Source organism: Clytia hemisphaerica, unplaced genomic scaffold (genome assembly GCF_902728285.1).
Source record: "Clytia hemisphaerica strain Z4C2 unplaced genomic scaffold, Clytia hemisphaerica genome assembly, whole genome shotgun sequence".
NCBI classification, from domain to species: Eukaryota; Metazoa; Cnidaria; class Hydrozoa; order Leptothecata; family Clytiidae; genus Clytia; species Clytia hemisphaerica.
The window spans coordinates 1,450,909-1,476,087 of record NW_027104166.1 but is presented as its reverse complement, the minus strand read 5'-3'; the positions used below and the strand labels follow the sequence as shown (position 1 = coordinate 1,476,087).

The following is a 25,179-nucleotide window of genomic DNA, read 5'->3' as shown; positions in this document are numbered from 1 at the left end:
AGTTTATTATCCGATAAGTAAAAACACAAGAGTCACTGGGAAAAAACCATCAGTATTTGTGTGTTAAAGTATGTGCGGGATACTTCAGAAACCAAAACAAAATAAAATGCAGAGGAAGCTCACAATTCTACAAAAACTTGAAATCCCTGCTTTTGTTTCCGGTCAACTTTTTCTGTTTTTGTTTATATTGTTTTTGCTACTAAGGAGATCAAACCGCAGAATTATTTTGCTCACGATTTCTTCCTAAGGCGAATACGGAGATGGCATAACCTTATTTGGAAGATCCTTAACCGCACTTGTAAAACTATTTCTATGTCTTTTCGATAGCAGACGAGAATTTTTGACGAATGAATCACTTTTTTCACGATTATACATGAAGATCTTAATTCTGCTATGTAAAATTCCCATCTGACGAATACAGATTCCCTCTAAATGAGGTTGTCGCGATGGTATGTACCCTCCTTTAAGAGTGCCCCGGGTTACTTCAAACTCCCGTAATTGAGCGTAAAAAGTAAAAAAAATCAAATTTCAGTCCTCCATAAGGTTTAGAAAAAGAAACAAAAATTCCGTCTTTAAAAGACTTCATCGAAGACATTAAACCGGAGGACTCGGTTTGTTTTAGAAATACGCGATAAAATTCTTAAATCCCGTCCTCACTGGTTCATTGTGGTTCTTACGTTGATTAACAACGAAACTTAAGTGTAACGAGCGAAACGATCGCTATCTAACTGTATTATGAACCTAAGTCGCGTTAAAACGATGACTTCCTTCAATTCTAAGAGATTTAGCCCAATTCAAAGTGCAAACTTTGTGCAAAGGAGCCCTTGAAAGGACAAAATGAATTTGTTCTATTTCAAATTTTCTCATATAATAAGGTAAGAACTAAAGTTCTTGCTTTTAATTAAAATATGGTAAAATTACAAAAAGGACAAAGCTACATCATTATTTACAGCCCATTATTAAACGGTCAAAAATTTCTAAAAGCAGAAAAAAGTATTTTCTTTAAAAAATCAAGCGAAATAATATAAAATAAATATTAAGCGCTTTTTAATTACTTTAAAGTTAAGACAGAAAAGCAACTGGAATTTTAAGAAAAATTAGAATTTAAAAAACTCAACATACATCAAACGATTGCATTTTCAAAAGGAATCCATTAGAAATAGCTTCCTAAAATGTGAAAATATGTTATTTAAGGATATTTATCACCGATTCTCCGAAGTTAGGTTAAGAATATTATAGAAAACATATATTAACGACCGCTTTTAACTTTTTTTTATCTAACAAAATGGTTAAAATTTCTTTTAAAAAATTCTCCAGACCATTACATGGCCCTAAGGAGAATGAACTATGATTTATTTAATATAACAGCAACATAAAATTTCTTAAAAATAGTATAAAAAACAACACACAGAAAAATTAACGGTGAAAACTATTTATATCGTAATAAGGGAGAAAGAAGGGAGGCAAGTGTTATATATTATGCATATTCATAACACTATGAACGGTATGGGGCGTGAGTTCTTCGTGGGGCGTGTATTGGTGAGGCGGAGGGGGCGGATAAGATGCTGGGTGTGTCTGGTGGTAACCATGAAGGTTGGGCGTATTCGTAGACGGTGGCATCATTGAAGGATGTGTGTGCCCTAAGAAGGGAGACTGTGGAGTAGGAGGGACCGGTGAGGTCCTATAAGTTCCATAAGAAGATGAAGAATGCTGTCTCATAGGAGCACAGCTGGTTTGTGGAGGTAGAGAGACACCCATCGAATGTTGATCAGATGCACCACACCCGTACGACCTTGGACTGTAGTGCGCATGCGGTGTAGTCGTTGAAGCTCCTGTGATGTCATTATGGTATTGTGAATACATCCCAGAGTAATGTTCGTTTAAATATGGCGCCGAATAATGGCCACCCATTGGTGGATAGGGAAAAGGTCCTGGTGAAATACTGTCCGATCCCGAATTTTTACGTTTACGTGATTTATATACTGTGACAACCGGTGATTTACCTGCCCGGTTTGATGCATCGATCATGGGTTGGACGATACGCCGCCTTGCGTTGATAAACCTACATGAAATATGAAAAAATATTAACGATGATAAGCTTTTTTGAAAAGGGAAAATAAAAGTATTGATCGGGGACCATAGTTTCAACAGATGATGTCAATCTAATAAAAAAACAAATAGTTTTATGTAAAATTACAGTGCAAGGTAAAAAATGAAATTTGACGTCAACGGACAGCCTTCTAGAACCGGAATACTGTCTATGGTTCACGAATAGCCAGGTTGTTAAAAGATTGTTGGAAAACATACCAATTATTAACTTGAAGTATGGTAAGACCAGTTTCATTTGCCAGTTGACGTTTTTGTTCTTCTGAAGGGTATGGATGCTAGAAAAAAAAGAAGTGTTAAATATTCATAAAAGTTTCAGTAACAGATGCGGCAGATAGGGTTCATGAATGCATTGATAGATGGGGTAACACTTTAACGCGAATAATCTGCTTAGGCATCAATTTAGTTATTACATTATTTTCGTGGGTGTCCAAACTAACGAGCCTAGGTAACATGTGAGAATCGAATCAAACAAGAGTGGTTTTGAAAATTACAATCGTATTCAATTTCGCAAAGCTTAAATGAGATATTGAATATACTGCTTACATTTAAATGTTGGAATAACCAAGCTTTCATGATATTGGTGGCCATTTTGGGAAAAATTCCTCGTTTCTTTTGTTTTCTTTTGTCTTTTTCGTCTTCATCATCTTTGAAAATGGAATCTTCGGAATCCGGCATCGTTTCTGATGATACAGCGCTGTTCAAATCTGGGGAAAGAAGAATAATTTGTTTCTTAAAATCCGAACATACGGGATTACAGTCTCAGAAGTCACCTTGCACAATAATGCATATAGTGTATCTTTTTTTGCATTTCATTTACTTTTTAAACCTCAGGTGAAACAAGGCATGTCCCAAATATATTTTGCGTGACCACACCGCTTCCCATTATTCATTAACTTTCATATATAACTCAAAAGAATCGTACCAACGAGAGGATTTCGAAAAGTGCTGGGTCAAAAATTTGCATTAAGCCAATCTCAAGATATCGGTCAAAAATTGATTTTGACGTTATAAAATACATCGAAAAAACACGTCATAAGTAAGATTTAAATGACGTCATTATTGAAAAACAGCGATAACTTCAATTTTATTAATGCAATCAACACCAAATTTTGACTGGAGTTGTAAAATAATGATTCTTAAATATATGTTCAAAAATTTTCAGAAAATTTGAATGACGTCATTTGTTGTCGGGAAAAATTAAAATACGTCAAAAAATGCTGACGTCATCATGAATTTTCATTTTTTTTTTCATGATTATTTTAGAATCGTTAATTTACATCTGCAAACTAAATTTAGCTTTGATTGTAGTAAGCTAATCGGAATTATCGCCTTTTTTCAATAATGACGTCATTTAAATTGTCTTTTTGACGTGTTTTTTCGATGTATTTTATAACGTCAAAATCAGTTTTTGACCAATATCTTGAGATTGGCTTGATGTAAATTTTTGACCCAGCACTTTTCGAAATCCTCTCGTTGATACGATTCTTTTGAGTTATATATGAAAGTTAATGAATAATGGGAAGCGGTGTGCGTCACGCAAAATATATTTGGGACATGCCTTGTTTCACCCGAGACATCTAGCACTGAATACGGTTTTACCAAAAAGCTTTTGCTGAAAATAAAATAAAACTTGTTGTCTTTCCTTATTACTTTATGGAATGGCTGATTTAAACTTAGTCTCACAAGTGTTCTTATTGTTGACTTATTCCCATATTGAGGGAAAGTTGCCCGCTTGATGTCTCATTGACATATCTTCGTTTGAAAAGGAGCAAATTAATAACCGAAATCCAATCCACAAATATTTTCCGTAAATATAAGAGACTAAAACTTCGCCCACTTCTTTTAGAACATCCACAAAAGACATATTTTCAAAACTAACAAACCTGCTATCTACCAATGGCATTATAATACTATACAGTACAGCCATAACTTCATCAATACAATGAACATCTTTCTCTCCCATGATGGTTAAACTTGTGATTTCTACCCAGAAACTCTTCTACAAAATTTACAAGAAAACCAAGAGCCCATATAGCTAACCATCAATGAAATTCACAAAATAATTTTATTTTGGTATCATTTAAAAAATTTATTTGTCAGTTTTCACAACAAGAAATGCCACTTACCGTAAACAGATGTTTAAAAATTTTACCAAAAATATAATTACAGTAGCAAATGACAGATAATCCCTAGACAAGTTTATTTGCGACATGAAATTTCGACACTTTTCACACTGTTTGAATAGCTACGAGCAATTTCGATATGACAAGTTTACGACAAGATGTTCGAAAATTTTCGCACCAGCTGTATAGCGAAGAACATTTGTTTACGAATTATTACACTAACTATAACATAAACTTTGTTACAAAAATAGTTTCTAAAAATTACTGCTGGAACTAAAAATATGTTGATTGAACCATATTTGAACCAAACAGAAATTTTGATTGAAAAACTGATAACATTTACAGCCTGAAGACAAGAAACGAATAAACTTTTTGACACTTTTGAAAGAAATACTTCACACGCTTGAATGCCTTTCATCACAAGCAAAATTTCAAAAGAAAATTCTTCCTCTAAAAAACTTCCACAGAAAACCAACTTTCCATTCATTCACACGCCGTCTTTAGTAGACATTTCAATAATTTAAAATGGAATCTGTTTGAAAATGTGACAGTAAAGTGTGGCTTATAAATTCAATTACGGGGACTTGTAGTAAGGCTACAATTTCACGCTATCAAATGAAGAGCTTAATTAAGCACTCTTTGAGAACAATTCTATTGTTCTACAAATTCACCGAAAATGGGTAATGATTGTACATAGTAATCTAATATCTTAAAATTGTGTAATGGTGTAATCATATTAGATTAACAAGGCTGGTATAGCTAGAAGCATATTACTGTTGTATATTTATCAATTCACTGGGTCAAATTTCAGCGTCCACTCTTATTGTAAAAAATTAACCCATTCCAGATATTATGAACTTTGGCTGGAGAAGAAAAAACCGGTTGTCGCCGGATCAAAACTACTTAATGTCGGGGAAAGGAAAGAAAATATTAATTTGATAGGATTCCAAATCCTCCTGTTTATGGATTAGAAAATAAAGAAAGAGGGATAGATTGTAATCAATCAAGCAGCTCAAGATGACAACTTTAGTGATCACTTGATATTAGTGTCAAAACTTTCGAAATAAATAAATGATGAAATATTATCAGCTATCACATCTAAACAAATCTTCGATAAATACTCCTGGAGGAAAACATTTTTTAAACATGGGTGTGGTCTTAGATTAGGATGGGTCCGTTTCTTCGAATACACATTTTTTATAAGAGCATCTAAAATTTTTAATGCCTACACCTGTTCTTAATTTTGCGTTTTAAGCCTTAAAAATATTTTTCAAACATTCTTTTTTTCACCACACTGAGTATTTTTGTCCACTTTCCTAAGAAATCGGGTTTTTGGAGTCCGCAAAACCCCTGGCATAACCTTAACATATTTTTTAGGTTGTTCTTAAAATTTTGGCTGTCGAAGCATTATGTTCTTTAGTTTGTTTTTATAAAAAAACGTGTAGTTTTTAGCACCTAATGCCATCATAAGTATAGATTATTAGATTGTTAACAAAGAACAAATTGATGAACAAATACATTCTGATTTTGAAGCTCTGATCATGCTGATCATTTTTAGCGCACCCATCGCGTGACTGTTGCCAAAGATTGTTCGTTTAGTGAATGGAGACTATTCATTCTCAACGATCAAATTGAATTAGTTCTGAGCACAACTACAGATGAAGCTGCGTGCGATGGTGTACTCACTTTCGACACCAGAGAATCAATCTCCAAGCTCATCTTTTATTTTAATGTTAAATTTTCCCATCAGACTGAAGCAGGTGCCAACGGGATTCCTACCTAAGGTTATTTACATACAATCGTCTGATGTCGATTGATTGATTATCGATTGAATGAATATCGAAAAAGTGTGGATTCCGGGGGGGGGGGGGGGGGGGGGGGGTACTAGGGCAAGATGGGTTACGGGGATGCTCCGCTGGTCAGGGTACCTTTTTTAACCTCCACGAGTCCCAGGTAGGGTCGCAAAACACCAAAATAGAAAAATCAGTCCCTCGTAGGGTGCCTATTTTTGGAAAATTTGGGGAAAAAGTAGAAAATTTGAGAAAATTTTGGAATTTCAGTCCCATTCAGGGTCACTTTTTTCGCAAATTTCGAGTCCCACGTAGGGTCTATTTTTCGAACCTCAGTGGAGCACCCCCGTCGGTCGACAAGTGTAGTACCCCCCCCCCGGGTGTGGATTTGAGCCAACTAGCTTCAATGTTCAAAAAACATTCCATTGACGATATACAGAAACGGTTAGAAACGGTTCTTATGGCGTTTTGTGGCGTAGGTGGACGGGCGGGAAACATTATAGATCACATTTGCTGATCGAAGGAGGCTTCAGATTTTATGAGGGAGAGTGTTATTTCCTTATAGGGAGTATGGATAAAAGAAACACCCTTCGTCATAAATTTTGAAACCTCAGAGATCCACCACATTTGATGGTTCCTACTCTTCAAGGTTCAGTTTAAGTGAAAAAAAGAGAAAAATATTTACCTGTTTCACCTGGCACTGAATCGAGTTGATGATGATGATGGTTATTGATGTTGTTGTTGTTGTTGTTGTTGTTCAAAGGGTCTGCGTGTGTCATTGGAAGCGCGGACGAGTGTGAAAGGTGAGGCGGTTTCGAAGCGTGAGGTGAAATGTCGAACGACCACGATGGGTTCTGCGTCTGAATAAAATAAAAGTAATTCAATATTTACACGCTCTTTAAGTATATCACCAATGGTAGTGTTGTTGTGATTGAACTTTTGATTTCTAACGTCTTCGGTTGATTTAATTGCAACTAGTAGTACTGTACTTCAACCGGTCTTCTTAATGAGAGCTGGCGAACTAAGCGTAATACAGGGATGGTTTATACCTAAATTACATTTGAGACCTACTTCTGTGCCTATTGTACCTAATTATATTGTTATATACTTCAGGTGGAGTTCTCAAAAAATTCAACCTTGCCAAGAAAAATGGAACCAGGAAAAATTCCAAAAGATTATGAAATTAAATCTGAAAAATTAAATTCTAAGAAAAATAAATCCAATCAATGGTTAAAACAGCTTCTAGGCACTTTCAATCTAAACCATCAAGTTCAAAAACCACTTTGTCATAATTCTGTCATTTGAAATAATACCAAGGGATCTTATGTTTGATGGGACCTGTCAAGAAATTTTTTTACCTTTTATTGTGAGTGGGAAAACACGAACAAACCCTTTCAATTGAATGAAACAAAAATCTCTTTTGCTGCTCCTTATGAAAGATCACCAAACGCTATATTAATCAGATTACGTCCCCAAAACCCAATGAAACAATTCCAACTCCTGATGCCCAAAGAATCAAACAAAAAATGTAAATGTTAAAAGTTTCTTGAAAGACTGCGATATCCTAAAAGTTTTATAACTATAATACAAGTATGTTTAATAAGAAAACAAAAAAATTGCTTTTATTTTGAAGTGGAAACAATGCCTTAAACCGCATAATGCTTTAGAAAATTACCGGCCTTTAGAGAAGATAGGGGTGCTGAAGGGAGAAACAGAAAAGGGAAGAAAAAAGTTCCTTATTTTACGGCATTTCTTTCTATGACTCTCGCATGTGAACCGATATCTTTCCCGTTTCTCCCGTTTCCTAAACAAATTTTGCGGTTTTTTTAAGTCAAAATCAATAACAATAAAAAGTTGCAAACTTCCTCGAGTAACTGGGGATATTTGCATTTTGATGAGGTTCATTTCGAATCCGGATTAGAAACAGGTAATAACTATATTTAGACAAAAATAACAATAAAATCACTTAATGATGACTTGAAGGTTCATTCGAATTTTTCAGATCCTTCCTCTAAAATTGAACAAATTTCTCTCCTACTTATTGTATCTATAACCATAGGGTGGTCTTTGAGAAAGGAGTCATAAAATTCCTCTTGGCACGATATCCCATAGTTGCTTAGTAGCTTAGGTCAAGGGTCAAGCAAATTGAATTCTTTCACGAGAGAGTCTCAAAAATACTCTAGTAATAACATCGCAAATAATAAGCGAATTTAAGTCTAATTTAAATTAGACTTAAAATAGATAGAGAGGGATCTATAGGAAAATTTGAAGTGGAGAAAACAGATGAAAAATAGCTATACCAAATAAAGGTGAATATCGTAAAATATTGGTTCAACCTGTTAGACTTTGCACACCACTGTGAAATAATATAAGACAAAGTGCTTGAGCCGCAATTTTTTTACTTGCTTTGTTGTATGCATGTACTTGCAAGCCTTTGTGAAGGAAGTGCTGCGGTTGAAGAGTCAACAGTTTCATAAGAGGCTATTTCCGAGAGCTGGGACACCAAGACCAATACCGCTGACTAAGCTTCTTTCATATTTCTGGAAGAAAACGGGGTATTTTCCATGCGAAATTTCGGCCAATCAATTAAAAATCAGTTCGTTTTTTAATTTGTTTCATAAAAAACTGAAGAATTTAGATGATGGTTAGCTCAATAAGTGACTTAAATGAGGCGAACACTTTGCCACTTTAAATAATTTGGGTAATTTTTGTTATACACCAATGTTTTATCGGAGCGGAACCAGAAGATTATTTTTTCTTTCACTTTGAAGCTCAAATTTTTTTTATCCTGTTCTTATTTTCAAAACAAAAGTGAGGTGCTCTATACTTAATATTTACCACTTTGACCCTAAAATTGTTCTTACTTTTTTCCGTTTTTGAGCCTCGTTGTTGTTCTTAGTCTTTATATAAAAAAAGGAATATAAAACTCAAACCGTTACGTAATTGAAAACTCCACAGGTGACTAACATTTAGCAAATATCAAATATGAAAGTTCTTTCATCATTCTCAGAAAAGCTCGTGTCAAGGCACGAAAAAGCACCTGATCAAAGTATCAAACAAAATAAACGCAAAAAAAAGAGAAAAAAATGTAGGTAACACGAAAGGTGCTAAGAACAAAGAGATGGTTTCCTGTTTTGTCAACAAAGAAGGATAACGGCCTTCTTTTCACACTCTAACTGTATTCTTATTTTCGTCAGCTTATCCCTCATTCTTACCCTTAAAAAAGCCAAGGTTCCTGGTTAGATTGCTGAAAAAATGATTGAGGAACCAGTCATTTATTGGCCTAGAATTAACTAGACCCATATATATACCAACAAATGCATTACAGTCTTGTTAATTCGAACTTATAGTATTTGAATATTTTTATAATTCAAAATAACCCTCATTTCACACCAAAGGGAACACTTTTAAAATGCTTTATTCTAATATTCGAATCTTTTGTATTCGTAAACATTAGATTCCCGTTCCACTTCGAATTAAATCAGCGAAGATTTAAATTGAATTTTTTAAACTGTTGCAGTTTAGATTTAGTCAAATTTACTACATATCCAGTCAAGGAAAAAATATTGACCGTACTTGGTTAATGTTTTTCATAATAGAGAAAAGGCCCCTTTAGCATGACGTCATTAGTGTTTTGGAAAAAACATTAGAAGTTGATGATGAATTAAGGAATTCTTAAGGGCTCTTTCTATTCAAGCTTTTTTTTAGTAAGTAAACAGGAAAACAAATTTTCATGTGAAGATGTTGCAGATATCTTTCGGTCCCTCAGAATCATTTATTCGACAAGCAACTTCAACAAACCTAAAGCCAAATCCAAGCAGAGTAACAAACCCATTGATGAACAGATTGAAACATGATTGAGAAGGTTGAGATTGAGATATGAAAGTATTGAGGGTTCCAATGGAATCGGTATCCGGCACAACTGTAGACTGGAATGCCAGTGCTGTTCTTTTACTTTAATGTAGCTGGGATTTGTCAAGATCTGTATTATTGCACCACAACATCAATTGAATCCGAACTGAAAGAGGCCTGGAAAATCCGAGTTAAAAAACCCAAGTTATGAAAACCCGAGTTATGAAAAACCCGAGTTACGACGTCAATTGAATCCAATCAGAAAGACATACACATTTAAATATCATAGTTTAGTATAACAGAGAATAACTTACAAATTAAGCCTCAGACTCCAAAAATGTCTTTTTTGATTACAACAAACTACTATCGTAAAATTGTCAATTATTAACTGCAGCTACACACTCTCGAAGTAACGAAAGGCAAATTAAATGATTCCACACTGCTGCAGTTCGTGAAGTAGAGATGAACTCGATGCGTTAGAAAAATAAACTCAACCTCTTCTTAACAATTAATTTCCTCCGGTTCTACTCGAGAAAAGAAACAAATAAACAAAACACATTTTTTTATCAACAATGCCAAAGTCCTAAGAACCACCATTCGTAATTTCTTCACCCCATTAAAAAACAAGGCAAAATGTTGCAACTAAATCAACCGATGACGAAATTTGATAAAAAAGATTTTGAAAACTGCAGAACCTAAGATGTAGCAGCGCTGAGGATTTTCATTAGATTAGCAGGGAAGAAATATATCAGAATTATAAAATGTTAGGTGATGTTCTGATGCGTATTATTGAAAAAAAAAACAATATTGATTTTGAAAGATTAAGGAATTTCCAGCATGAAGCGAAATTTCAAATTGCAAAAATGATAAATACCTTAAAATTATATCCAAGCATTGCGACCATGTTTCGAATTAGAATAAAACACTATTCTTCCAAAAAAAACTCCAAAAACAATTAATTTGCGATACAGTTCATGACTCACAAATTTGACTTTAGGTTTAGGTATTAAAAACAATGTATACACAGAAAGTAACAGCACTCTGCAACTGCAACTAATTGACGTAGAAGAAAATAGCAAAATGTACATAGTGAAAAACGTATTCAAAGAAAGGGACATTTGGAAGACATCAATCAAGAAAAGATGACCTTCAAATACAATAAAAAATAGAAAGTTGACAACTTGACAAAGTGGCAGAAAAAAAAAACTGACAAAAAGTCAATCTCTACCCCGCGTTTACATTGACAACTTCTCAAATTTACTACCCGTGTTTACCTTTAATTAGTTAGAATGTCTCATTTTTTTCTACCCTTTTTGTAATGACTTTCATTGTTTTATTTTGAGGATAAAAAAGGTGCAAAATCAATAATGCTTCTTCAATTTACCCAATATTTGCTTTCTTTGCCGTGGTAATACATTGGTGACTCTTTCAAATCAATTGCGAAATGACATCTGACATATACAATGATGAGTGAATTTAACGTGACCCAAATTTCCACAAAACGACTTTGTTAACTTGCTATTTATTGTCTTGTGGTTGACCAATCACCAATCGAGATTCCAAAAAGTAACCAAATAACAATGACAAATCAATATACAGTGGCAGGCCAGTGATCAAAATTTTATCTGCAGGATCTTTTTAAAATTTCGTCTACAATTAACTTAAACTCTTTGTTTATAAAATGTCAAAAATGATTAAATTATGAGTAGGCCTCGACCACATGTGTGACTATCTAAGTATCAAATGATGAAATGGCGGGAAAATGAGATGGATTTTAAATGATAACAGACAACCAATCATATGCATTGTTTACAAAATGATTATCCAATCAAATGATGGCATTTTATTACACTTTTTTTCAGATACAAAGGGTTCTTATTGAAATGGATACGCAATTTTTGAACAAATTGGCTAACCCAATTTATATATAAAATTTCGGACCTAAATTTTTGAACTTTTACATTTTACAGACGAAACACTTCAACGGATAAATTACCGCTAAAAAGGATCAAATTCTGTTTATTTTAGATCTATTGGCTGAAGAAGGTTTTATTGATTTTGGCACAGAAAATAATTCAAGTTAAAATATTTCATAATATTCCGAAATTATTTTTTAAAAAAGGTCATTGGAATTTTTAAATTCAGTTTAATCCCGCGTCTCAAATCGATGTCAAAGTACTGATTTACAGAAAGAATAACAGAATTTCCCCAGAATAAGAAATAATTACAATTTAAGAAAACGTCAATTCCATTGGAAACACCAGGAAAGGTACTTTACTGTAAATTAAATACAAATTACATTTTAACTTTCGAAAGGTTGCTTGGCATTGAAGAAGGGGAAAGTAAAATAATTTGCTGAGTAATTACGTGGGCGGCGTTGCATCGGTTAAGTACCTGATAAGAAAGCGTAGGCGAAAACAACCATTTTCTTTCTTTTAAAATTACGAAATTGTATTTCATTCGGCCTAGAAATCTTGCTAGACCAGAATGTTTAGAATCAGTAGATTTTTTTTTTTTTAATTTCAAATTTCAAAGTTTAAATTTTGTGGTGCGTGTAATTTTAAAACTATTCCAGTTCCTATATCTTATACAATTACTACCCAAAACGAACTAATTTTACTACAACTCCAGGAAAGACAGACAATTTCAAATTATTTTTTAAAAAAGGTCATTGGAATTTTTAAATTCAGTTTTAATCCCGCGTCTCAAATCGATGTCAAAGTACTGATTTACAGAAAGAATAACAGAATTTCCCCAGAATAAGAAATAATTACAATTTAAGAAAACGTCAATTCCATTGGAAAGACCAGGAAAGGTACTTTACTGTAAATTAAATACAAATTACATTTTTAACTTTCGAAAGGTTGCTTGGCATTGAAGAAGGGGAAAGTAAAATAATTTGCTGAGTAATTACGTGGGCGGCGTTGCATCGGTTAAGTACCTGATAAGAAAGCGTAGGCGAAAACAACCATTTTCTTTCTTTTAAAATTACGAAATTGTATTTCATTCGGCCTAGAAATCTTGCTAGACCAGAATGTTTAGAATCAGTAGATTTTTTAATTTCAAATTTCAAAGTTTAAATTTTGTGGTGCGTGTAATTTTAAAACTATTCCAGTTCCTATATCTTATACAATTACTACCCAAAACGAACTAATTTTACTACAACTCCAGGAAAGACAGACAATTTCAAATTATTTTTTAAAAAAGGTCATTGGAATTTTTAAATTCAGTTTAATCCCGCGTCTCAAATCGATGTCAAAGTACTGATTTACAGAAAGAATAACAGAATTTCCCCAGAATAAGAAATAATTACAATTTAAGAAAACGTCAATTCCATTGGAAAGACCAGGAAAGGTACTTTACTGTAAATTAAATACAAATTACATTTTAACTTTCGAAAGGTTGCTTGGCATTGAAGAAGGGGAAAGTAAAATAATTTGCTGAGTAATTACGTGGGCGGCGTTGCATCGGTTAAGTACCTGATAAGAAAGCGTAGGCGAAAACAACCATTTTCTTTCTTTTAAAATTACGAAATTGTATTTCATTCGGCCTAGAAATCTTGCTAGACCAGAATGTTTAGAATCAGTAGATTTTTTAATTTCAAATTTCAAAGTTTAAATTTTGTGGTGCGTGTAATTTTAAAACTATTCCAGTTCCTATATCTTATACAATTACTACCCAAAACAACTCCAGGAAAGACAGACAATTTCAAATTGATCACGCGGTTAACAGGAAAAGATGTGATATAGTGCTCTAAAGAATGTAAGATACAAAAAAATACACACTCTTCTCACAGATCCGATATGATTAGTTTATTTCATTATTTTCAGCCAAAAATTGGAATATGATTTTCAAAAGGGATGACAATTTTGGTCAAACTTTCCAGTTGGTAGAGGTCCACCGGGTCAGTGAGAAGGGGGTGCAATAATTTATTCCGAAATAGATAACGAGAGATTAAATAATGAACCACGCTCGCGCGACAATAGTAGACTCGGTAGCTAATTTTAACTAAACTTAGTTTGCTGTATTTAAAATCTAGAAATACTTATAGCCATACATCTATAAGTCAGATCATGACAGAAAGACATAAAAACCAGGACCAGACAAAGGGGACCAAAAGATTTACCTCTAAAACTGGATAGCCAAATAACATCTTCATCTTCCTCACGAAACTCTATTCCATAAAATTCGCGACGAACTTCAATGGCTTCTGATCCGGACGCACGAACACACAAAGAACAATTGAAATATTTGGAGTATGCATCAGATAGCAAATGTCAGCCGAAAAACCAAAGAGGCGAATTTTTCTCGGCCAGCACCGGAAATGGAAAATGATCTTTATATTGGTCATTCAGAATAATTTATAATGACAACAACCAGACGAATATCATTAAATTTAGTTTTTTTTTATTTCGTATTTATAGAAACTACTATAATTGGTGGGGATGTCTCGAAATTTAATAGTTTTTCTACCCACCGCTTAATTACCCTGACATTTTCATTTTTTTGGTTACCCAAATCCAGCTTGAGGATTATATTTTACCGCATCTCAAATGTGCCTTGGAATCAACTTCTGAACAAAATTCCTATAAACCAGTTTCTTGTCATCGGTTGTCATTCTTCAAAGATTTAGAGGAAGGTTTTAATCACAAAGAGTAATCTAAACTACTTTCCAGCTGAGGAATCACTATTATAGTTCGAATTACAGAAAAATTCGAATAAGAGAGAGTTAGCTGAGGTTGCAAAATTAAATTTTAATCCATCCTTAAATAAACGCATCTACTCACATTGGAAACGCAAATTAACTTTCATAAATTCAATTGCCAGAAGTTGAAATGAAATAATTCAAAATTTGAATATTTCTAAAGTTTAAGATTCAAAACTGGATGAAAAATTTAAGGTCAGATGGGTGGGTAGTGCAAAAAAAGGGATGTAATAAATATTAATACATTGATTAAATTAAACAATTAATGTAATTAAAAAAATGTTCCATACCATGAAAAGTTTTATAAGAATATAAGGAGAAGTTAGAGAATAACGAGAAAAAAATCGACCCTGTCATCAATTTAACGCTAATCTAATTTGAAGCCATGTTAAAATCATTAAGGTGGAGAGAAAGTCATCTTTTTTCCTTTTTACCTTTAGCTGTAAATTTCTTTGAGTGAAAGGTTTGTGAAATTATGTCATAAATCCATTTACTGAAAAATGCCTGCTGTGAACATTTTTTTCTTTCATTACGGGGAAGAAGAAGATTCTGAAATTGCGGTAAATCCAAGAATGCAAAACAAATATAATGAGGTTGGCATCGATCTGAAGAATCTGCCCAGAATTTTTTCTCTCGTTAAGAAAACGTTTAAAGAAATTTTTTTGACCTTGGCAACCTTAAAACGATAGTTCTACACATTCACGAATTGAAATTTTGAAACGATTTAGATAATTCCAGAAAGATTTGTACCTCCCTATGTCACTCTGGATTTTATTTCAATTTGTCAAGACCCCTTTGATTGTTTTTTCTCTTTTTTTTGTACCACCCTGGATTTTCGACCTCGTTTTACTGACCACCCTGGATTTTCCGCCTCATTTTACTGACCAATAGCCCAATGATGTTAAACAAAAAGAATACAATACTTTAGAGTAGCATTTTTTTGCTTGTACGACATTCAAGTCCCTTATCGCTTTTCATCATCAAGGCTTATGACAAAACAATTTCATTTTACGTTAAAACGGTGACAGGCAGTCCGTACAAGATAAATCTTTCAGATAATACACCAAAAATTTCCCAGAGGGATCAACAACAAAATACTAGGAGGAGTAACACGATCAAACACCCTGATTATGATGTTAATCACTTTAGTGAAATTTTAGTCTTCAAAATTTGAAAAGATACCTGACAATTTTGAGTGAAAGAAGATTGAAGACATAATAAATCTTACTTGAAATCGAGAAGAAAAAGCCAGTGTGGTGTATTGAATAGTGCGTTGTCGACAAGTTGTACTGATTAGTGTTGTCGTTGTTGTATTTATACTATTGTTGAAATCGACTTTTTTATAGTTATAATCCATTGTTTTATATGCCTCTTTCTTCTTTTTTGTGGATTAATTGAAAAAGGAAAAGGTGATAAATGATAAAAAAATAACGAAGAAGAACAATAAAAACTAAATAATAGACGCATTGTTTTAATAACAATGAAGCATTGTATATTATCTTCATGATCAGACATTGATAACTGTCATCAATTTTATCACACCTTCGAATCAATTTAACAACAAACCAAAAGTCTCCACCATATTGGAAATTCAAAATACTTAAAACTCATCATTTCTCTTTTTTTTTTTAAATAAGAAGGTTAAAATTTTGAAACTTTGCAAAACGTTAAGTAATAGAAACCTGTATCCCTCGTTAAAAGTCATTCTAATTTCCACGCATTTTTATTAAAACAAAAAAAAGGGTCCAAAACTTTATTTTAGAAATTTTTCTTTTCTTTAAGTTAAATTGTTCTGCATGTTCATTTTGTATAGATCAAACCATGCTAAGACGTAAAGCTGACGTCCTTCTTTTGTTGGAAAACAGACGTGAAATAGATTAGGTTTAAGGATTAATGTCAAGGGAATAATGAAAGAGGCAGTCCTGAACATACTTAACTATCTCAACCAACCCTTTGTAGAGAGACAGATGGTAATCTATAACTTCAATATTTCGTTAAAAATTCCTAAATTTCAAATTCACCCAAAAGGTTTTCCTAATCATCAACAACTGATCAAATAAAGACCTACTTTTGATCAAAATGGAAAATCTTTCAATAATTCTAACCTTTGTGAATTAATGATTCAGGATTTTAGCACTATATGACAGTTCGAACCTCAAAGATCTATCAAACGAGAACCTTTTAGCGATAAAATGATTTATACCTGCCAAAGTCTTTGTCGCATATCTGTATAATAGGACATCTAGCTATGTCTCTACTTGAAAAGTGGTCTTGAAGATGAAAAGTGATATTGCCACAAGCCAAATTTTTGAAGTTAATTTATACTTTTCAAACTTGGTCGAAATTCAAATGAATGGCTAGCTTTAAAGGCTAGTCTCATAAAGATTATATCGACAAATATTTCCGATGTAAATCATAGACTTGTTCTTAGTCTTCTTTTCGTTATCTTCTTATCAGCCAAATGGGAGGCGGAACGATTCAGAAGTGTAAACCAAATGAAGTGTCCAGACCCCTTTTGCAATGCATAGTCGTTCAAAAGTGACGGCAGACGGCAAAATGTGATTCCTCTTCTCTCCATAACCGCAATAAAAATTCCTAAACGCTGATTGGTCAAACTTTGAGTGACAAAGTACAGTCTTGAAGTACTTCTGTGCTCACTCAAGTACCAATAAGATTGCCTTTCTTTGAGTGGCTTTGTCCAAACTCTCATTTTTCATTGTAATTTTAAAGACCAAAATTCCAGTAAAATTCGAATATAACTATCGAAGAGAACTGAAACTGCCAACCGGTCACTGACTGTCTCATTACTGAAAGTGTTTTTAAAACTTTCAAAAAGTCTTTTCGTTTTTATTTTGAAAGGGCTTGGTGTGTATCAACTTCAATTTTTGACGTGAAAATTGAACATAGAAACGATCATATCATTGATCAGGGTGGACATCCAAGACAGTTTGTCAGTGTATCGATAGTTTTTTTTGACATCAAAATGTCGTTCATAAACTGTTTGAATTGAAAGGTTGTCGTGCTCAACTTTCTAATTTACTTTATTTCACTTCTAATAAAGTTCTTTTGTGTGATTGACGAGAAATTTTAAATGTATATTTTTGGGCAAAATCCGTGAAAATTGTCACAGAGTAGGTAAAAAAACTCTATTCTCTATTTTATAGATCACTGAGTAAAAATATTTTTTTGAATGGTCCTTTTCTAATGTCATGTTGTCATAAAATTTTTTCTTTTCCTTCCATACGGTTGAGTATGATGAATGTTAAATGTAATATTTCAATAAGCGGCTCATTCATGAGAACGGCCCAACCCCTTTTTCAAGGAACTGGCTCCGTTCAAAAATATTTGAAAGTTTGTAATAAACAAAGGATCAAATTGGTTTAAGTATCTTTAACACTTAAAGTACATGGAATTAACATATATGTCATAGAGGGTGTAGAGGGAGCCTTATAGAGGGTAGTTAGTCAAAACTAGTAATATTTCGAACCAAAGATAAATTACGCAAATGTCACACTTTGTAGTAGTAATAATCATTCATTAGGCTGTTTATTATAGTAGTGTTTTGTACAGAAATCAACAACGACATTAAATGAAGTAATTGTAAACATCAATACAATCAATTTCAAGCTTTATCATCTGTTGAGTGAAAATTAAAAATCTACTTATTTTTTCATACGGATTAAATACACCTAGGTTTAAATCATTGATAAGATTTCCTTTTTTGGGCGTGGTTGGATAATGTAACCAGGGCCATAGCGTAAACACTAGTTGCACTTTTAAAAAGACTTTTACTAGGTCTAATTCACACACCTCCTCTCAAATTTTGTCTTTTTTAAATCAATAGCACGTAATTGTGTCCCATGAAAGGTGCTAGGGATCATATATAGAGATCATTTCATATACCTACTGTGGGTAGATAATTTAGATAATTTGATGTTTGAATGGCTCACACAAAACTTTCAAAGTCTTTCAAAATCATGCAAAAAACAGGGCAACAAGTGACACTTAAAAAATGGAAATTTTATCGCTGACTCCACTTCATAAGTAAGCAATACGAGTTGAGAAATGAGGGCGCCCATACTTTCCAGTAAAAACATTAATCTCTAAGGCCATAGATTTATTCTGCAAACATCTCTGTTTGTATTGTCGAGCACCCTATTGGAAAAAATAGCAAAGTCTGCTTAATCCTTGAGGTCCAAAATATTCAAATGCTTATCTATTCAGTATATCTTTCTTGTTTAAATCCATTAAAAGCACTTTGCAGGAGAATAAGCTGCAAATCTCGATGAAATATTTTTTGGAATTTAAAATTATGAACTCGAAACCCCTCAAATCACAAAACCTCCAGGAGACAGCACTCTATTTTTTCAAAAAGAGGTACTTAAGCATGTTTGACACAGACTACACGCACATGTAAAATTTTATTGTTTTAAGGAGTTAAAATTCAATAAAATCAACTGCAAAATAAATAAGAATGAAGTACTATTAGTCAGGATGTTCTTGAAGACCACTTTGGTTGCAGGCATTTAAGTGATTTGGTTAAAAAGACTTGAGTTACCTACTTGTCAAGGCAGCCCCTTTTTTCTTTGAGTACTTTTACAACCTAATTGTCTATAATGTGGATCAAATTTTTCATTACAAAAAAACCAAAACTCGAGACAATGGTTTCCTGTTGAATTTTGGGTTTTTTTCAATTTTTTCAATGTCTGGTTTTTTTTCTTGCTCTGCTTAAGGCAGTTGTGGTTACCGATAAAAAATATCCAAGAGGTTCCTTCATAATTTTCCGAAAAGACATCCGGAGGTCATCGATCAATCTCACGGAAGGCCAAAAGTTGAGCTTTTCTAATTCTGAACTTTCATATGAAATTTATGAAATCGAAAGTAAAGATTTTTTATACGTGCGTCGATAATTAAAATATTTTGAAACAAGGACACTATTTTTGGTTCATACTCGGAAGCAATAATCATAAAACCATGTCATAATTCTTGGCCAGACTATGTACTGAGTCAACAAATTTGGGGATAAGAAAGACGAAATTTTTTTCCCTTTTGAATTCAATTTCCCTTATTCGGTTAATTCGATGATAACTCTCTTTGAAAGACGCTATTTCACCTGTCAAAACTTTGATGGTAGCAGTCATGAGGTAAGACGTCATAAACATTGGACAACTTTAATACGTCAAATACTTAGGCATCTATGTAGAATGATTGATTTATTTTTGCAATATTTAGAATACATTGTATCTACTAAAATATAAAAGCTTTTAGCAGACTTTGGTGAAAATTCTGTTAAAATTCAGCAAGGATGTCAATGATTTTTGATAAGTATCAGAGTTGATTTTTCTCCCCGAAACCTACTTCATAAAATTCTGAATTTTCCTAACCCAATTTTGATTTAGGTTAACCTCAAAGCCAGAAATTTCCTGTAATGCGATGCCAAGGAAGGAAGCCTACCTACGCCTAAAGGCTTTTCCCTAACAAGTACCAACATGCATTTAATGTTTAATGGAGCGTGGGCTTGGGTTAAAAGAGTGGTAAAAAAACCAAGTGATTTCAAGTGCAAAGACTGGGAGATGAAACCAAAAGAATACCAAATTTTGTGTTTGTTTTATATCCATTGTTTTATATCCAATAAGATATGTAAAATAATTTTTATTATCTTCCGATACTCGGAGTGTCGAAAATTCATACGTTGACGAACAGAGCATCGCGCGTAACCCTTATCTGATATTCCGAAGGCGGATTGGCGGCCGCCCACGCTACGGCTTTAAAGGAGCGGGCCAATTTCCCATCGGAGAGGAATGATAGTCGGCCTTTGATGTGCCGTATCCCAAGTCGGGTTTAACTGCACTACACGTAAGCCGTGAAATATTTCGGTTGGACCCGCCAATCCCCGAAAACGAGGGCTGGGTTACCAGACTTCCCGCTGCAAAATCCTTGATGCGGTATTTAAGAATTCCGTAATCTAAACCTTCGAGATGTTGAAAATTTTCCCGACCTTCAGAGCTTTAGCGTGTCGGATGGAAATTTCTGCATCTGGGTGCCAGATAAGCGTAACTCCTTTTACATTTAGAGTCTTGTAAAAATCAGACGTAGTTGATTTCAATATCTCAAAAGCATGATAAATAAAACCCATTAAAAAGAATAAAATTAAAACCTTTTTTTTGGTTTTTACTTGCCTCTGGTATCTTATTTGTTTATTTCGGACAGCACTATTCAGCTTTTGGTTTTATAGCAATGATTTAAAATTTTAGACATATTGAGCCAATGTCATTTCAAATCGAAGGGGAAACCACTGCTTAGATCTAACGGTTCCGAAAAAATCCAGAATACCGGAAAAATGTCTAGACATGAGCCCAAAGAAAGGCCACCCATATTGATTTAGATTTTCAATCTAAAAACTGAATATGAAATATAAACAAAGGCTCGACCAAGAAATTGATGAATCATTGCTTCATACCGGAGAAAGATGATCTCACCACAAGAGAGGGCGTTCATATCCGAGGAAAAATACCAAAAATGTCAAATCGCATACGTCGGTGTGTGTGAGCACTCATCATTTCAGACAAAGACACACCTAAGTGCTTATTTGGCCAAAAGAAAAATGACTGAAAATGCCTCAGGTCATCAGGGTAGGTAAAGTTCACCCTTAAGGGTTTCAGAAACCAAATGAAGATGACAAATGAAATAAATTCGAGTATTCAAAACTAGGTATTAGAAAATAATTCTGGTCCAAATTAAATTGATAGGCATATACAAACGATGATCCAAACTAAAAAAGAAATCAGCTAAATTTCATCTAAAGTTGATTTGGTCTCGTAAAATTAAGGACATAGTCAAGCTAAATATCGTTACATTAATTAGTACATGTTCAGTATTTATTTCTTAAGAAATATATTGTTTCGACTTTATTAAAAAGTTCAGGCGAGTTTTATTTGTAATTGTGTTGAGCTCAAAGTCCTTAGAATTCGAATTGGAAATTCCAAAGAATAAACTCGTAGAAAAGAACGTCTTTGTAAAAAAATTGTAGAGATCACTTACCTTGGGCGAGCTTTGTGCAGAATCGGAATTCTCAATGGCATTGTTATTGTTATGAATGACTGTATTGTTGTTATTATTGTTGTTGTTTGTTGTCGTGTTGTTGTTGTTCTCAGCTTTAATGTCTTTCTTATCAGTATCTTCCAGAACGACGTCCAATGGCATCTTCCCTTTCAAACAATCAATGTATCGTTTGCAGAAATTATCACAAAGCTCGTGCACCTAGAAAGTCAATGGAAAATTATTAATACATCCCTTCTCGCAGACCCACTGGGACCCCTTTCAACTGGAAAATTTGCAGAAAATATCACAAAGTTCGTGCATCTAGAAGATCAATGGATTAATCATCTAAGGATGAATCAAATTTGTCCAATTGATTGCAAATGCAATTGGAATTCTCGAAGTTTTATGTGTATCACATTTATTGGGAATGTTCGAAATACAGTGATAAAAGTTATGAACAAATTCCCTGAAGACACTCTCTAAAAGAAATTACAAAATTGGCGGGTAAATTGCTTTATTTTTACAATAAATTCAAAATTATTAGCGGTTGGGGGTATTTGTCTAGGGAACTTAAATGTAATATCTTGGAAATGCATTAATTCTTTAGACTTGGGTATTCCTGGTATTAAGAATGTTCGGTAATCAAACTATGACGATATAAATCACCTGGTGATGTACTTTAAAATATTAGTATCAATTATTTTTTCTCTATTCTTTAAAAGGGGTATTCTGAATTTCAGTAGCGTAGCCAAGAGAGGTGCAAAATTTGTGTAGGAGAGCTGATTTTTTATGCCATTATAATGATCTTTTAATACCATGAATAGATAATTACAGTTTCATAAAAATCTGCTCTCCTACACAAGTTTTGCGCCTCTCTTGGCTACGCTACTGAAATTCTATTCAAAAATCTAGGAACAGTAGCTTGAAGTCTGAGTTTGTTCTTCATCTACACAAGGTTGTCAATGGATGACATTGTGGTAAGAAATACACGAAAATGAAAGACAGTTGACACCAGTAAATGGAAAAAAGGTGTCAAAAAATAATACCAACCTAACACATCAACTTCCAAATGACAAAATATGATGGATGTAAAAGTCAAAATAATCAAAAGACTTTTGAAACGAAAACTCAAAAAACTCAAATCAAATGAAACAGAGTCAAAATCTAAGATTAGCATTCTTTCTTGAAATGACATTTGAATTCTTTCATCTTTGGCAGGAATCTCGCAAACCATTTGATGAATATTGAATACTTGGTGAAGACAGTTTGACATGTTAACTTGCATTTGTTTACAATTTCATATCCAAGGGAAAGATCTCAAACTTTTCAATTAAGTGAATCAAATGTTTTTGACTTGTATATTGAATGCAAAATATTCGGACCCCCTGTTATGCTTTCTATTGTTACATTTTTTCACATTTTTACGTTTAATACCTATTTATACCGCATATACTATGATAATGTCGCTCAACTTAAAAGTCAAGGACAATTTTCTACAAGTTTTTCAGAAATACATGTCAAGTTGTTTATTCAAACCTAAATTTTCCTGGTATAAAATAAAAGAGGGATTTTTGAATTCTCAAAATCAGGAATATTTCAAAGAAAAAAACAAGAAAATTTAAATTCAGCTAATTTTTCAAAATATCTAAAAACATCCTCAGGAACGCCCTCCCTGCTCTAAAATTTGAATCTTACAAGAAAAATAGCAATTTTTCCTTGCTATACTCCTTTGCTAAAGCTTGTATAATAAAAATGTTGATTTCACCAATTGGTCACGTGACTCGTATGCAAACTGGCTTTGTTTGTGTTAGAACTGTCATTGCTGAATTAATCAAGGGTATACACAAAATGGTAGAGAGAGGGACAGAACGTAAACGGTCTCTAATTACCTTTTCGAGTTCCAGCAAATGAAATCGAAGCACTTGGATGGATTGAATCAGCTGAAAACATCAAAACAAAAGAAAATTTAAGGTACAGAACACATCCAAATGACATAATTAGGCCTGTGAATGTTAACAAAACGTCTGGAAGTCAATGCAATCAGATCGTAAACAGGAAAGCCCTACTATGCGAAAGAAAACAAACAATTCCGAGGGAGAACTATTTGTTTTGTTGATTTCACTCTGGGCCACCTACCCCGCAGCAAAACAATTTGAAGTGGATGGAATTCTCTGTTAACTTGTTTTTTTTTACAGCTTAAAATTTCCAAAAAAAATATTTGTAGAGAAATTATGGAATATCCTAATCATGATTTGTGGCAGGCAGAACAGTACATGTATTTATCATGCTGGTATACAGGTTAAATTACTTTTGCATTTTCAAATAAGGATTGTTTTTCATAATATTGATATATGAATTAGAACACCCCTGTGTCACAGACCTGCTGGAAAATCTGGCAAAAAGTTCGTCCCCGGTGAACAAAATACCCAAGAACTTCGGCCCCACTGGGATATTGACTTTGATTTTACCCCATTCGAGATTCAATTGCACTCCAAAACCATTTTTTAAGCTTTAAACAATAGAAATTTTATCCCCATTGAGATTTCAATAGAAATTCTTATCCGCTTTGTGGGGAAAAGTTTCACCGGGGATGTGAGGGGGTGTATTAGAAAGCTGAAATGTTTCTTACCAAATTATCCATCTCTGTATTTGCCGTGAAAATATTTTTGTTCGATTTCAACTGAAAAATTAAAATTATAAACATAGTTAAGAAAAATTGCCAGAAAATATCGCTGGGTTTATTTTCCAAACTCATTTCTCTCCAAAGAAGACTTTCAACTAATCGTCAATACGTATTTCTTCGAATCACAAATCGTCTGGACCATGCAATTCAAAATCAAGAAACAGTCAGTGAAACATGACCCCGACATTCAAAACCGAGAGAATAACGCAAACGAATCTGATTTGCTGATTTCAAATAAACAAAATTTCGTGCTGGTCTGAAGTTTTTCCAAAATTTGGAAACCATCCAAAAATTCAATATCTAAGTATAGAGATTATTATTCATAATATTTTCAAAATACATTTTGGACGTTATTGAACTAAGCTGACCATTTTTTGACTTTTTCTTCCGGCTGAGAGATTTAGTCTAGCATATTCGCGTCTTTTTTGTTGTAATTTTAGTTACAACTTTGATGGCTAGCCTAACTGACTCTGTGTGGCCATTTCGGTCTAGCCCGGAACGGAAAGAATGTTATCAAATTTATGTCTACAAATGTGCTATTTTTATCATCTACAGTTACTTATCATAGGAGTTTTTAACAATGCGGAATTTTTAGTGATTTAGAAAATAACACCTTTGAATCCTTCCCGACTTTTACTAGACGAGAAGCCAAAGACTACTTTTCATTTAGATTCCAGAAATATAACAATTTCCTCTAGAACAAGACAGAAGCTGTCGTAACCTTAGCCGGATATCCAAGCTGTAAATCATTTTGAAAGTTTTTGGAAGTTTTTATCTCCTCCTCTTGACTTTTATCCTCATCTTGATAGTATTATAATAAGACTTGACTGACTTCTAATTTTAAGCTCAAATGAGATTTAATTTACTGAAGATTGG

The 25,179-nt window shown here is 33.4% G+C and overlaps 1 protein-coding gene across 3 annotated transcripts in view; it reads right to left on the bottom strand.

The window, feature by feature from the left end:
- Nucleotides 1-1,360: 1,360 nt before the first annotated feature.
- Nucleotides 1,361-25,179, bottom strand: part of LOC136814264 (homeobox protein Meis1-like) — a 55,361-nt gene continuing 31,542 nt past the window's right edge. For all 3 annotated transcript variants that reach the window (XM_067070783.1, XM_067070781.1, XM_067070782.1), the window contains exons 4-10: nucleotides 24,250-24,300; nucleotides 23,510-23,560; nucleotides 21,621-21,839; nucleotides 6,708-6,882; nucleotides 2,653-2,813; nucleotides 2,308-2,384; nucleotides 1,361-2,062 (exon numbers count right to left, since the gene is read on the bottom strand). In XM_067070783.1, coding sequence (XP_066926884.1) covers nucleotides 1,471-2,062; nucleotides 2,308-2,384; nucleotides 2,653-2,813; nucleotides 6,708-6,882; nucleotides 21,621-21,839; nucleotides 23,510-23,560; nucleotides 24,250-24,300 — 1,326 coding nt within the window. In that variant the 3' untranslated portion in view covers nucleotides 1,361-1,470. The remainder of the gene's footprint in view (nucleotides 2,063-2,307; nucleotides 2,385-2,652; nucleotides 2,814-6,707; nucleotides 6,883-21,620; nucleotides 21,840-23,509; nucleotides 23,561-24,249; nucleotides 24,301-25,179) is intronic.